This window comes from Lonchura striata, chromosome 8 (assembly GCF_050655825.1).
Source record: "Lonchura striata isolate lonStrDom1 chromosome 8, ASM5065582v1, whole genome shotgun sequence".
In the NCBI taxonomy this organism is placed as follows: Eukaryota; Metazoa; Chordata; class Aves; order Passeriformes; family Estrildidae; genus Lonchura; species Lonchura striata.
The window spans coordinates 10,929,685-10,942,731 of NC_140710.1; the positions used below are offsets into that span (position 1 = coordinate 10,929,685).

At 47.4% G+C, this 13,047-nt stretch overlaps 1 protein-coding gene across 16 annotated transcripts in view; it reads right to left on the reverse strand.

The window, feature by feature from the left end:
- The window catches only part of PTPRF (protein tyrosine phosphatase receptor type F), a 375,339-nt gene that overhangs the window by 72,048 nt on the left and 290,244 nt on the right, over window positions 1-13,047 (reverse strand). For all 16 annotated transcript variants that reach the window (XM_077785383.2, XM_085585737.1, XM_021528106.3 and 13 more), the window contains one exon: window positions 1,325-1,594. In XM_077785383.2, coding sequence (XP_077641509.1) covers window positions 1,325-1,594 — 270 coding nt within the window. The remainder of the gene's footprint in view (window positions 1-1,324; window positions 1,595-13,047) is intronic.

Sequence of the window (13,047 nt, forward strand, 5' to 3'; positions counted from 1 at the left end):
GGGTGAAGGAGTTTGGGACAGAGGCAGTAAGATATCCAGAGTAAAGGTGTAGATAAAGCAGGTAAGGACACAAGGAGGAAGGTGAAGGGCTAAAGGAGTTGAGCAAATTGCTCCCTGTCCTGTGGCATCACATCAGCCACTGAGGGAGAGAGGCAAAGGCATTCCAGCTGTGAAGAGGAAAATGCTGTGAACTGTCAGTGCGACAGTGCAGTTTCCACCTCTTCCCTCCAAGACCAGATCCCATAATGGCCCTTTTTTCTGTACTCTCTTGTGCATCTACTATAGCAAGGAAACCACTGTGTTCTGTATGAAAAGAGAGACTGGAAAAGGCACTGATGAGCAGGTGTTGTGAGTAAAGGGAGCTGGGTGCGGCTAAGGTTAAAAGCATCCTGTGACTAGCCAAGAGAATTTCCTGTTATCTCCAGGTCAGAGAGAGCTAACACTCAATTCTCTGATTTGTTCAAGCAGGAACTCTGTGCTAAAGGTGGTTTTAGTGCAGGAAGGGACCTGCAAGAACAGACAGTCTCAAAAGATGACATATCTGTGGTAATCCAAGCTACAAATCAACTGCAAGCAGAGAAGGAAACGGATACTGTGGCTCTGATAGATCCCAGAAGGGAAAGGCAGGACACCTTCAGCCTCCTGTTAGTGGGTGGGCTACCCTGTGGTCAGCAACTGGCAACAATATCCTCTTTGGAGCAGAGCTACTTGTGAAATGTCAGCAGAAAGTACAGCTGAAGGACAGCATCACAAGAAAAAGAAAGGGAAAGAGGCAGAGTAGAAAGGGAAGACATTTACAGATAAGCATGTAACAAATTTCAAATGAACATATATAGCTCCTCCCTGAAGGGTGTGAGGATGCTCATTCTGTTGAGGATCATGGACACTTCACATTGCTGGGCTTAACCTTCTTATCTCACCCTTACTGCAAGAGGACATCTGTGCAAACAGCTCTGCAGACATCCACAGACCCTGCCCCAAGACAGCCCATGGCCCACCACTGTGAAGAGCTGATCCTGCTGATGCACTGAACAAGCCAGACATTGCTGAGACAAACACACACTCAGTGAGGTTCTCTCATGGTGTAACAAGGACCTGGCCTGACATAAGCTTGTCTACTGTGACACTTGCAAGGAGAGAGAAAATGACCTTCAGAGCAAGTATCATCATACTATGAGCAGGAAAAAACAAAGTTGTGGGAACCTCCCTTGGAAACTGGAAAAGTCACAGAAGAGAGCAGTCAATTGGCTGCAGCCAAGGAACTTTGGCAAAGGGCTACACTGTTGAAACTCAAATAGGAGCACTGCAAGTAATAGTTCCTTACCTTTGACAGTGATCTGGGCTGTGGCTTCGATCATGCCAAGGGAAGAGATGGCCACGCAGGTGTAGTTGGCAGACTGCATGATGTTATTCAGCTCCAGGACATTCCTACCGACGGGCATCTCATCTTCTTTGGTCAGTTCCTCCACACCAGCCATCCACTTCACATAGGGCATTGGAGCACCTACTGCCACGCACGTGAGGTTCACGCTCCCCCCAGGCATCACCTCGTGGTTGCTCGGAGGGATCGAGAATCGAGGAGCAACACGCCGCACTGAAACAAGGAGGAGACAGCTAGTAGGGTCACAGAACCAGCAGAGAGTACTCAGCTGCACTGTTGGGGTACATGAGGAGCAGTCAACATTTCTGCCTGTCTATCCCTCAGGACAGATAAAATGAAGAGCAAAAGCTGTTCACTACTTTGCCAAATTGCACATACTTTGCTCTCCTTCCTTAGCCACTGGCATCTTATTAGCAGAACTCATTAAGAGATGGCTCCATCCCTTCCCTCCAAACACAGCCTTTTGAAATCATATTACTAACATGAAACGTTCCTCCATTTAAATTATATCCTTCTAATTAGAGAGCATGAACAAATACCAGTCACACACTTCTTGCAGGGCCCACTAAACTTCTGCAAAATGTAATCACCTGCTCAATTTATTAGCTCTGGAGCAAAGCAGCCCATTCCCTAAACCTCATAAGGTTTGGGCAGGGGCAGCACAAGGGTTTCTTTTTGAATTAGCCCATGTGTGCTGTTAAATAAAATATAATTACATTCAAAATGTAACTCAGGTTCTACCTTGGCTCAGAAAACAGTCACCCGAGCTGCATGACATTGTCAGGGCCTGAAGAGATCACCTTGCTGGGCAGGAGAGAACTAATACTGACAGATGTGAGATCATATCCATTTTGACAGAAGAGAGCTGGGCTGGCAGAACCTTTCCCACCTTCGTGGCAGCTCTTTGGGAGATGTATTCCTCCTTATTGCATTGCACAGCTTCTCTTCATATCAATCCCTTGCTGGGTATTTCTTTCAAGACTTATTTGTAAGCAACTCTCAGCTACAATAAAGCTCTAAAGCTGCCTGCCATATGCATTCCCGTCAGGAAAATGACACTGAGAAATGAGGTCCCTTCTTCAGGGTTAGTGTTATGGGCCTATTTAAGCAAGGGTAGAGAAACAACTGCGTTCAGTAAATCTTTGTCTCCTCTGGGCAAGCTCATTTCAGTCTGTAGTTAAAAAGGGAAACTGCATGGATGTGTCTTGCCCAGCAGCTCTGCTCTCCTCTAGCCTCCTCCACTGGAAGGGCGGCCGTGAGCAGCGGCCGGGGTCACGAGTGACCGGCTGCGAGGAGCTCTCCCTGCCAGTTGTGCTCCTCCATCAGTGCTCTGGTGGGGCAGCGACTGCTGCAGAGCTGGGGCAGGTGGGAACAGGGCAGGAGCCTGAGCAGGGCCAGATCACAACAGGCCACGGGTGCAGCCCGCCCCATGGGCCATGGGGCCTGGGGACTCACAGCTCTGCAGGCCTGGCTCCACCTTTACTGTCGCCGCAGACAGTAAAGCTGCTGACAGCCCCGTGAGCCGCAGAGGTGTCAGCACCGCTTGCCAAGCTTGCTCTACCCAAATCAATTTTCACTAGTGCTCTCTTTGATGATTCATCCCCAAACCATCAGGATTGCAGAAATAGACTGAACACAGAAGCCCCCACACTTGCATGTACAACAGAGCTAAGACTTTGTGATAAATTAAACAATACTGTCAACATCGTGTGTGTACTACACATAGTCTCGGTGACAAAACAGGGCTCATTAGCTCCTTACCAGCCAGGGTAAAGATAACTTAAGGATAACCTTCTTTGCAATTTTTTTTTTTTTTTAGTATATAAATCCAAAGTCTTGCTGGATGCTTCTTTTAATCAATTATTAAATCTCAAATCAATACCTACATGAGCAATCACCAGTGAAGTGTTACCTGACCAATGAGGCAGTGCTCCCCAAATGAGACAGAACTGAAAGTGTACTCAAATGCTATGCAGTCATGAGAATACGGACTTAACCTGATGGACATGGCAATGGTTTAACATGATGGCATGTATTTCCAACCAAAGCATCCCAGCACCATTCATTAAGACTCAGGTTTATTTTCCAATGAACACGCTGTTGAATTATTCCAGGTAGAAGCTGTTCAAATTCTGTCCCCGCCAAAGGACCAAACCCACCCACCCAAGCTGTATTAAAACAGAAAAAAACAGCGAACTTTGAGGATAATGCCATATATGTGCACAGAGCACTCACACACATGCACAAGGCAAACAGGCTAGCAGGCACTGGAGGCCACTACGAAGTCAGACAGACAGTGGTGGAAGGGCAGGACAGGGAGAGGGAAGGCACACAAATACTCACACACAGGGACCTGGGAAGACAATAAACTGGAGGACACAAGGCCATGCAGAAAGGTCAGAGCCCAGCATGCACAAACAGATTTTCACTTCCAGCCCTGTGAGACCAGAGGCAGCACAGCCTGCCACAGACTCCACTCCACCCCACACTGTGTCCCCAAGTCAAGCACCTGCTTTCAGGGTGCTCCTGGGTGTGTGTGAGTCCAACTGGTGCCGTGTCACCCTTGATGCCTGCAGAGGCATGACCTGTGGTGGCTGTGCTGCCTCTCCCGAGGGATGTTAGCAGCTGACATCACTTGCTCCCTGCAGAGAGGGGACAGGCACTTCACCGGGGCTCAGGGCCCTGCAGCAGCGCTCTGCAAGGTGATGGGAAGTCACTCTCCCCTGAGCCACGCACACAGGAGTAGCAGAGGTGGTTGGTGCATTCCTGTGCTTTGAAAAAGGATGAATGACAAGGAAAACTCTCCTGTGGATCAAACAGTGTGAGACCCCCTCACCAGCCTTGGGAGTGTGCACACCATAGCCTGCAGATGCCAGGAAGTTGTGCTGAGCCTCAGCTCTCCAGCCTGGCAACAGAGGAGTGGTTAAACAGGCTTCTGTGGTGCATTCCTACAACCCAGAATGGCTGAGCTGTCTTCCCCTCATTTGCACACCGGCAGAGCTGCTGAGATGGGCTTGCTGCTCTGCACCACAGAGCACCAGTGCCCAAGGCACCAGCTGCTAAAAATGGATGCCCCGTGTAGGGGTCAGCTCTCTACACGGGAGATGGGAGGAGGTCAGGGCAGTGCCTTCAGTAAGAGATCTGGCCCAGACAGTGCTCTGTCAGGAGTCTATGCAAAGGAAGGGATGGGCTCCATCAGCCTCCCATCCTCTTGGGGGATAATTGGCAGCTTCTTGTCCCAGTCAGTATGGAGGGAGAAGGGGAGATGCTGTCAGTTAGCATTAGCAAGAGCTGGCACAGCTCTCACAGCAGCTTGCAGAGCACCATCAACACATTCCTCGGGCTCAAGCCAGCAATTTAAGTTGCTTGCTTTTCTAGCCTAAGAGTCTGGTAATAATTTAAATCAGTGTAACTCCTCAAAAAGCAGCATCCTTAGAATTTCTGTCCAATTTACAAGTCAAATCACATGGGTTATTACAGTCCATGTTTCTACCTTAAGTGCTCCAGAAAAATTTTGTTTTCTTTGTTTTCTGCAGCAATGAAATTTCCCTTTTAATTACAATTTTCTTGACTAGAATTTGCAGTAATTTTTAAATCTTCTTTTTGGATAAGGATCAGAAGAAGGTGGTTCAGAGGTTTTGCAAGAACAGCAAAGGGAAAACTACTGTGAATATTAAAATTGTTTCAATGGACAATACTATAATTCAGGGATTTAACTAAACCTGCAGACTGTCAAAAATGAGATTCATTATAATTCATCCCAAGAACAGGCATCCTAAGGGCTCTGTGCTAGTCCACTATTCCACATATCTCCCCACTGAGAGCATTCCTTAGGAAGTGAAGTGAAACTCGGAGCAGTGAGTGCAGTGCAACCTGAGCCCTGGATCTCACAGGACTGGGAGAAATGAGTGTGGAGTCTGACTCCCCACTCACAGGGGGGACTGCTGGGGGAAAGGAGGGGAGCAAGCAACACTAGAGCCACAAAGGTTGAGAAATGTTAATAATTTAACATGCACTAACATGCACATTCCTTGCCTTGAAAGCAAAGAGCTTCAATTGATTGTCTGGCTCCTTTCAGCACGGGAGTGGCTGTTTCCACATGTCTCATGTTCCCTCTGAGAGTGAAGTTACCCCTTTGGAGAACCAGGGACATCCTCCTCCCTGCTGCTGTCTGCAAAAGCTGTAGGCTCTAAGCTCAGGGCTCTCAGGCTGGTGTCGTTAGTCCCTCTCATATGCTGAGACACTGCTGGCATCCAGTGAGGCTCTGCTAGAAACACAAAGTGCCAGAAGGACTGGCCAGGCTTCCAAAGTCGTGCAGAACTGCTAGGGAAGGGGGAAACCAAATTTCCAAATTTTCCCGATGGCTCCCTTGGCCACAGTACAGCGCTTGTCCTCTGCATGAGGGAACAGCAGCCTGAAGTCCCTTTTGCTCTGAAGGAGAACTAGGACTGCCTGGTCTGCTGCTCCTCCCCAGTCCCAGCACAGACAAGGCAAGGTCAGGGGGCTCTGCTCTAACCTCCCAAGCGGGATGAGCAGCAGAGTGCCATGCAGGGGCACATCTTTGAGAGTGTGAGATTGTCCAATTTAATTACTCAGGCCAGGCAACCTGAAGGATCCCTGGTGAACAGGGTGTGTTCTTGCCCTCACCAGACTGGTCATCTGCCAAAACTCTTGCCTTCCTCAGGAACCACCTCCTCCAAGTCGGGAAGGAGTGAATTTAGGAGCTATCCTCAAATATGATCATTGGTCTGCATGGTTTACTCATCTGTAGACACCTTTCATCTCTCCCCAGTGCTATCATTTTACGAAAAGACTTCAAACAGAAAGACAGTTGCTGAAGTCTCACAACCTATTGACAGAACCAAGAGAAGAAGAGGAAAAATTGGAACCAGAAAAAATGCATTTACAGTCTAATCTTGTGCTCAAACAATGCTGTACTATTTATGCTCCCAATGTATCCTTGAGTGCTGACATTTTATAGACAATTTCCAAAACAGGGCCTTGCCATTTTTGGATTATATTTCAGCTATAACTTTTAGGTCTAATTATTTGTGCTGACAACCACATATAAAAGAGGATATATCATTACAGTAGTGCAGCACTGGAGACACATCAGCATTCAGCATACTGACATACTAATAGCAAAGTAAGGGAGAGCAAGATTGTGGAGCTCTGCAATTTGCATTTGCTCTCAGAAATTTCTCTGATGAAAATAACACAATATTAAGGAGGGGAATAAGAGAAAAGATCCACTGTATCAAGATAAAATAACTTGTTAATAAATAACCTTGTAGCAGTCACAGAGCAATAATTAAATGCATGGGTTAGCAGTACACAGTTTTAAGTAAAGCTGGAAAAATGTACGATGTAATTATCAGTGCCAAACAAATTATAAGCATGGCAAACCCCAATGGAATATTTAGAAACTAATTTCTGGCTTCACATTAAATATTTGTGTATGTAGGTATTTTTGGTGGAGTGGGACGGAAGGGTTGACACAAAGAATGAGAAATTCTTCACTCCTGCCACCTTATACCCATTCTCATCTGCCTCCCTTCAGCTAAACCATGTGGCTAAAACATTTAAGTGCCCTATCAAAGGTTTAGTCTCCAGAGGTGTCTCACAGCAGTGCTTCAAATTCACTGAAATCTGGGAGGCTTTGGGCCTTGGCTTTGATTTCCTCTCTTTTCTTCCTTGTTCTCATTTTTCATCATTGTCTTGGGCTGAGGTAATTTTATCATCCACAAAATCTATTTTTAGAAGATAAACAACAAAGGTCCCATTCCTCAGTACAATCTAAATGAGACCATGTTCCAGGGAGAGAAGTGGGATCGAACTCAGTGTACTGAAACAGCCGCTATGACAATTTGTTAAAACTTGTTCCAGTGATGATCATAAGACAATTCATCCAGCTGCCTGATAGTTTGTGTGACAAGCCAGGGTCTCTTCCCCATGACACCTGGGGAGCTGTGTGAGCATCCCTTACCTTCAGTGGGTGTGGAAGGACAGACCCCCATAGAACCTGTTCAGTGAAGGAATCATCTCTGGAAACTAAATCCAGACTTCTGCCAGAAGCACCAGCCTTCCTCAGCATGAAATCATGAGTGCTTTGAGCTAGGTCTGAAGCTAGATTTAATTTAAAGGCTGGAGCTGCCTTTCACTCCTGTCCTTTATTCACCTGGCTCTCTGAGAGCAGCAGGACAAAGCAGAGCAAAGCACCAGTCCAGTTTTGCTGAGCGCCTGTGAGCTCCTGGCCATGTCACCACAGGCCTCCCTGAGCCATCTTTGGTATGGCTGGGGACACTGCCAGAGCTCCCTGCTCTCCTGCCAGCAGGAGGAAGACCCAGCCCCAGAGAAGGAAGGAGAGGCAGACCTGCTTGTGCCAAGGGCCCTTGTCTGAGCACGGAAAATGGACTACCCCAGTGCAGTGACTGCTGAGGAGCAGGGAAACAGGAGCAGGGAAGTTGCCTCAGCACAAGGAATCTGAATCTCAGCGAGCTGCCCCTGCTGCCTTGTGGCAAGGGAGGGCAGCACGCTGGGTTCTCCTCCAGCTGAGATCAAAGTAAGCCTTTTGCCTCTAGAGAAAGTTAAAACTTTTAAAGCTTCAGGAGGAATTAAGGAACCCACATTCTTTAGCAGCTTGTGAGGGGACTGATCATTCTGATCTCTGCTTCCAAAGACTGTTCTTGCTCTCCAGCCAGAAAGCAGCAGCACCTGGCATGAATGAAGGGTTAGAAAAGGATCCCACACAGAGCAGCATGCACTACTTTCTACCCTGCCTTTGACAAAACTGTCCTGGCTAGTATTTGCATGCAAAATATATTCTGTGCATTTTAAACCTCAAGCAGCAAAGGCATGCAAGCAAAGTATCAATGCCATCACCAGAGTCACAGCAAACAGTAAGCAGATTTCACCAGGCACACTGTGGCTGTGCCTGGAAAGGAGCCAGTCTGCAAGGCCCCCTTCCCTTTGGGGATGGTTCTCCTCTCCCTACTGGAAAAGTCCCATCTGACGTGGCGTACTCTAGATGGATAAGAAGTGAAAAGGACCAACCTTCTCGCTGATCTGAGAGATGAAAGTTTGTTTTGTTTGATGGCAGAGTGCGATGAAGATGAGGAGGGAATAAAAAAAGACAAGGAAAAACACAGAGAGTAAAAACAGGCCAAGCTTCATCTGTCCGCACACCACTGAAACGACAAGACAAGACTACAGAGGTCAGCCATGACTTCCCACCACGCACACACCACTCCACAGCAGGGACAAGAGGCTGCACTCGCACTGCTCTGGCCCAGAGCAGGGCTGGCCCCCTCTGCCTCCCTGACCCACTCACCACTCGTGGCAGCAGGGCAGAGGGGACTGCACATCCCATGCATCCCACACATCCCCACATGGAGGGTGCTTCAGGGATGGCCCCGCTCTGGGCCAGATGCTGGACACACAGACATGTTTGTATGTGCAGAACACTCACACACACACAGAGCAAAGGACTCCAGCCATCACACTTGTGCTCCCACACACCCACTCCAGCTACAGAGATGATGGCAAAGGCACTTTAAACCCATAGACCACACACTGGGAAGACCATATATGTAAATCCAAATTTTATAAAGTATGAAAGAAATGCTCCAAGTGGTGAATCGAAATATCTTCTACCATGAAGAGCTGTTCTCCCTCTCCAAACAGAGAGCTAAATGCAGCAGAGAGGTATTAGGCAAGTGACAGACATGCGCAGTCTCAGCTGGGCTCAGTTTTGAGAGCCTTATTGGTACATTGTGCTGCGAGTGAGAGATGGACAAGAAATCAGAAGGACAAAAACACCCAGAGAATTGAGCAGGTCCCAGTTTTTGTTCCTGCGGGAGAGACAGCAGAAGGTTAGTTGCATTTTCCTTATAGACAAAGGAGATCTTATTTCTCTAGCAGGAGTGACCTCACTGCAGCTACAGATCTGTGGCATACCAGCTGTAATCGAACCCTCGCTGAGAGAATACACAAATGGATTTGATAGTTAAAGACTGCTTATGAGTCACATTTTTGATGGGGGAAGGAGAAGGTGGGGGAAGGAATTTGCTTTCCAGCAGAAACACTGCAAATAAGAGAACAGCATGTGGCATTATACAGTGCAACAGTACAGTAAGCCATTTTCAGCAATCAGAGGACAGGAATTTTAACCAACACTGACACAGTACAGGCAAGGCAACGAGGTACCAATAACAGGTACCACAGTGGCCTGTGGAGTGTAATGGAGCTTGCTGGAGAACAGCAAAACACTTATTTACATTTTTTCAAGTGAATTGACACCAGGGAACTTGAACCAGCTAACTCAGAGCTTAACTGGCCTGTAAGTGAGGGCCATATCCAGCAAGGAGCCCCATCAAGACATCTTTTAAACAGTCCCAAGCTTAAAGTCCAGGTTTCCTCCATCCTGCTTTAGAAAAGGGGTTTACCTCTTGCTCTACAAAACCTTAGCATAAGGCTCATTTGATCCTGTGAGACCCTGTGATGGGAGGGAACCTCTTTATTGCTGCTCCCAAGCCAGCAATTTATTTCCTAATCTAATGGAGCGTATCACATCTGCATGGCTTCAGCAGGCAATGAGGGGCTCCTGCCTCCTGTTCAGCTCTTCCCAACAGGGAGGATTTGTTTCCTGCCCTTGCTCAGGAAGGACAGTGCTTCTGGCAAACTGCTTGTGGAAGGCTGCATTTCTGGAAAGCAGCACTAACATTGCAATAGGGCAACACAAACCCCAAGTGCTGCCAGTGTGGACCAACCTACTGCACCCACTGGGACTGAGAGACTGAAGGGCAAGAGGCTGGTGAAGGGTGTGAGACTGATAGATGATGCTGGAACAGCTACAGGAATACCTGTCCTTGCTGCTGAAGCCCCCAGAGCCAAGCCCTCCCCTTGGGAGGCACTGATAGACCCTGGCCAGACCAAGGGGACTCACTGTGGTGCTACTTGGCCTGGTTAGGGGCAAAGTGAGGGGTGCTGCTCCAGCTGGGGGACAACCAGCAGCTTTGTTTTGGGGAATCTGTCAGGGATCACACTGCATCAGTGGGCATGGACAGAAGTAAGCTTTCCACAGGTGTTGACACTTCAGATTAAAGCTGGAAAGCTGAGGAGACACATGTGAAACACACTTAATTCAAACAGACAGATTTCTGGTTTGTCAAATATAAACAAGTTTAGGACCTGCTATTTGTCATTAATTGCTGGATTATCTCTTAATCTCATTTTATATTTGTGGTTTATAAGCAATATAAAACAGTAGTAGGCTATTTTGGAACAGCTGTAAAGCAAGAGGGAACACCTGGGCAGAACGTCCTCTCTGCTCTTCCCTTAGTTAAGGTTTAAACAGCTCTGCTTTATCTGAGATAAACCTGATAAATGGTAAATTGAAAGTTTCATCTCCTTACAGGTTCCATTCACATGATCCCTTATCTCCAGTTCTCTATCCATGTCACTCCTAAGGTAAAAAGCATGTTTTATCAATGGTTTTTCTTCTTTTTTACAGAACAAATGACTGAGCAGTGATGGTAAATAACATCTGCCTCCCCACCACGCAGGGACAGAGGCAGAGGATTCAAGCCTAGGGTTACCCAGACTATCCCCTGTGCAGAACACCACGGCTCACTAGGCACGCTACTGCATCCTCACAAACCCGAGCTGCCTGGCAGCTAAGCTGAACATGCCAGTCTAAGTGCAAGTCAAGTCACAGCAGAGAAGCCATCAGAGGATAGCAAACTCTAAAACAGGGCTCCATTTGAGATCCAAGCTGAAACAGCAAAGAAGCAAAGAGCAAGGCCATATCAGACACGTCTGCCAAACTTGACTGTCAGACGTCTCTCATGATCAAGAGGTAGAAATTCCTATGGCGACTGAATTTGGCTTTTAGTCTGCCACAGATGTGCTTGTCTGTGCAGCAGCAGCAATACTGTAACCACAGCAGCTTGCTGCAGAAAGAATGAATTTGGATTTATAGGGGGCTCTTCTTTTGAATAGTCTTAGTCATTAGCTCCCTGAAACAAGGCAGGGAGATCTGGCAAGAATATGAATGCACAGGTCTAAGAGTTTAGATCACTAGCTCAAACAAAGGAACACATTTCCAAAGCTTTTCAAAGTAGGAAGCTAATACTTCCCTAAAAGCAAGAAAGTTCATTATCCCAACTGGTATTGCAATTCTACTGGGAACTGCCAGCATCTGTCATGAGTGAAAACCCTCTGGTGCTACACAAGGCATTAATATAAAGGCCAGCCCATACACTTTGGAATCCAAAAGACAGAGAGGTTAACAAAAACCCAGAGGGGGATGAACCTGTTCCTGCTTATCTCCAAAAGCACATCTTGTGTCTCAAGGATTCCACATAAATCAAATTTTATCCTTTACAGCTTTTAGTGGTATAGAGGAACAAAAGGACAGATTGTCTTTTTTACGCCAGATTACATGAGAAAAAGACAACCTTCCATTATATCCGATGAACAATGTTTTCATGCCACAGTGATGAGTATATTCCATCCTAGAGAGACAGACAGGATGCTCAGGGTGTGCAACCGTCCTTTCCCATTCATAGTGCACACACATGCATGCATGAATTCAATTATGAGCAGAAAATCTCAGAGCACCAGAGACATATTTCTTAGTCCTTTGTGCAAGTGGATATAGAAGGGGAGGAAATGGACATTTAGTTGGCACAGATATGCAGGCCTAATTGTTCCACAGATGTCTGTGCAGGTCATGTGGGAAGGGGAAAGAGGTTTTCAAGTACATTTCTGTGTTGCATTATCATACACTGAGCCACCAGTCACTCACCTATTTTCCATAAAGGTCATTTTTCAAATAATAAGACTTGAGCCTTGCAATGCACTTTGAACCATCGAAGGACTTTGCAAGGAACAAAACTGTTAAGCTTATTTAGTTGAGTTCTATAAAGCACATTGGAATCTTTAGATGGAATGTGCCAGCTGAAGGACAAAGGACTATTATTTATTAAACCATGATCGTTACAAGTATTACAGCATAGCAGAATGCTCATAGAAACACACTGGTAGTGAACACACTTCCTTGCCAGGAGAAAATACAACAAAATATTCATAGTAATATGTGGGGAGGAGAAAACTTGTCAGAAGCCTCCATGTGCTTCTGTGGCTCTGCAGGCGAGAGCAGCACGAGCCCCAGTGCCGGTGTCACGCGTGGCACAGCCCGGCAGACGCGTGGCACAGCCTGGCAGCGCTGGCCTGAGCCTGCTCACAACAGCCAAGGGCCCTGCCCATGCTACAGCTGCTCTGACAAGGGTCCCTGCAGCACGGCTACAGCCTCAGCACGGCTACAGCCTCAGCCCGGAGAAGCACAGGGGGCAGCGGAAATTAAATTCAAAGTACTGAAATGCCATGAACAGCAGTGCACTTCCTTCAGCAGTGTCCCTGGTCTCTGCTGCACTGCAGCGTTATCCCGAGGTCAGGATAGCAGGGACACAGGGACGTCGTGGCCCTTTGAGCCGCAGCCTCCTCGGCCATGTGGCAGCTGCTGAGGGCTCTGCTCTGCAGCCTGACTTTGCTTCTTCTGATGGTCCAGGGCACACATCTGGCCCGAGCAGCAGTCAGGGTCACCCAGACTGATTCAACTGCTGGTTCGTGTTTCCTGTCATCCAGGCATCTCCCTCACAAGTCTC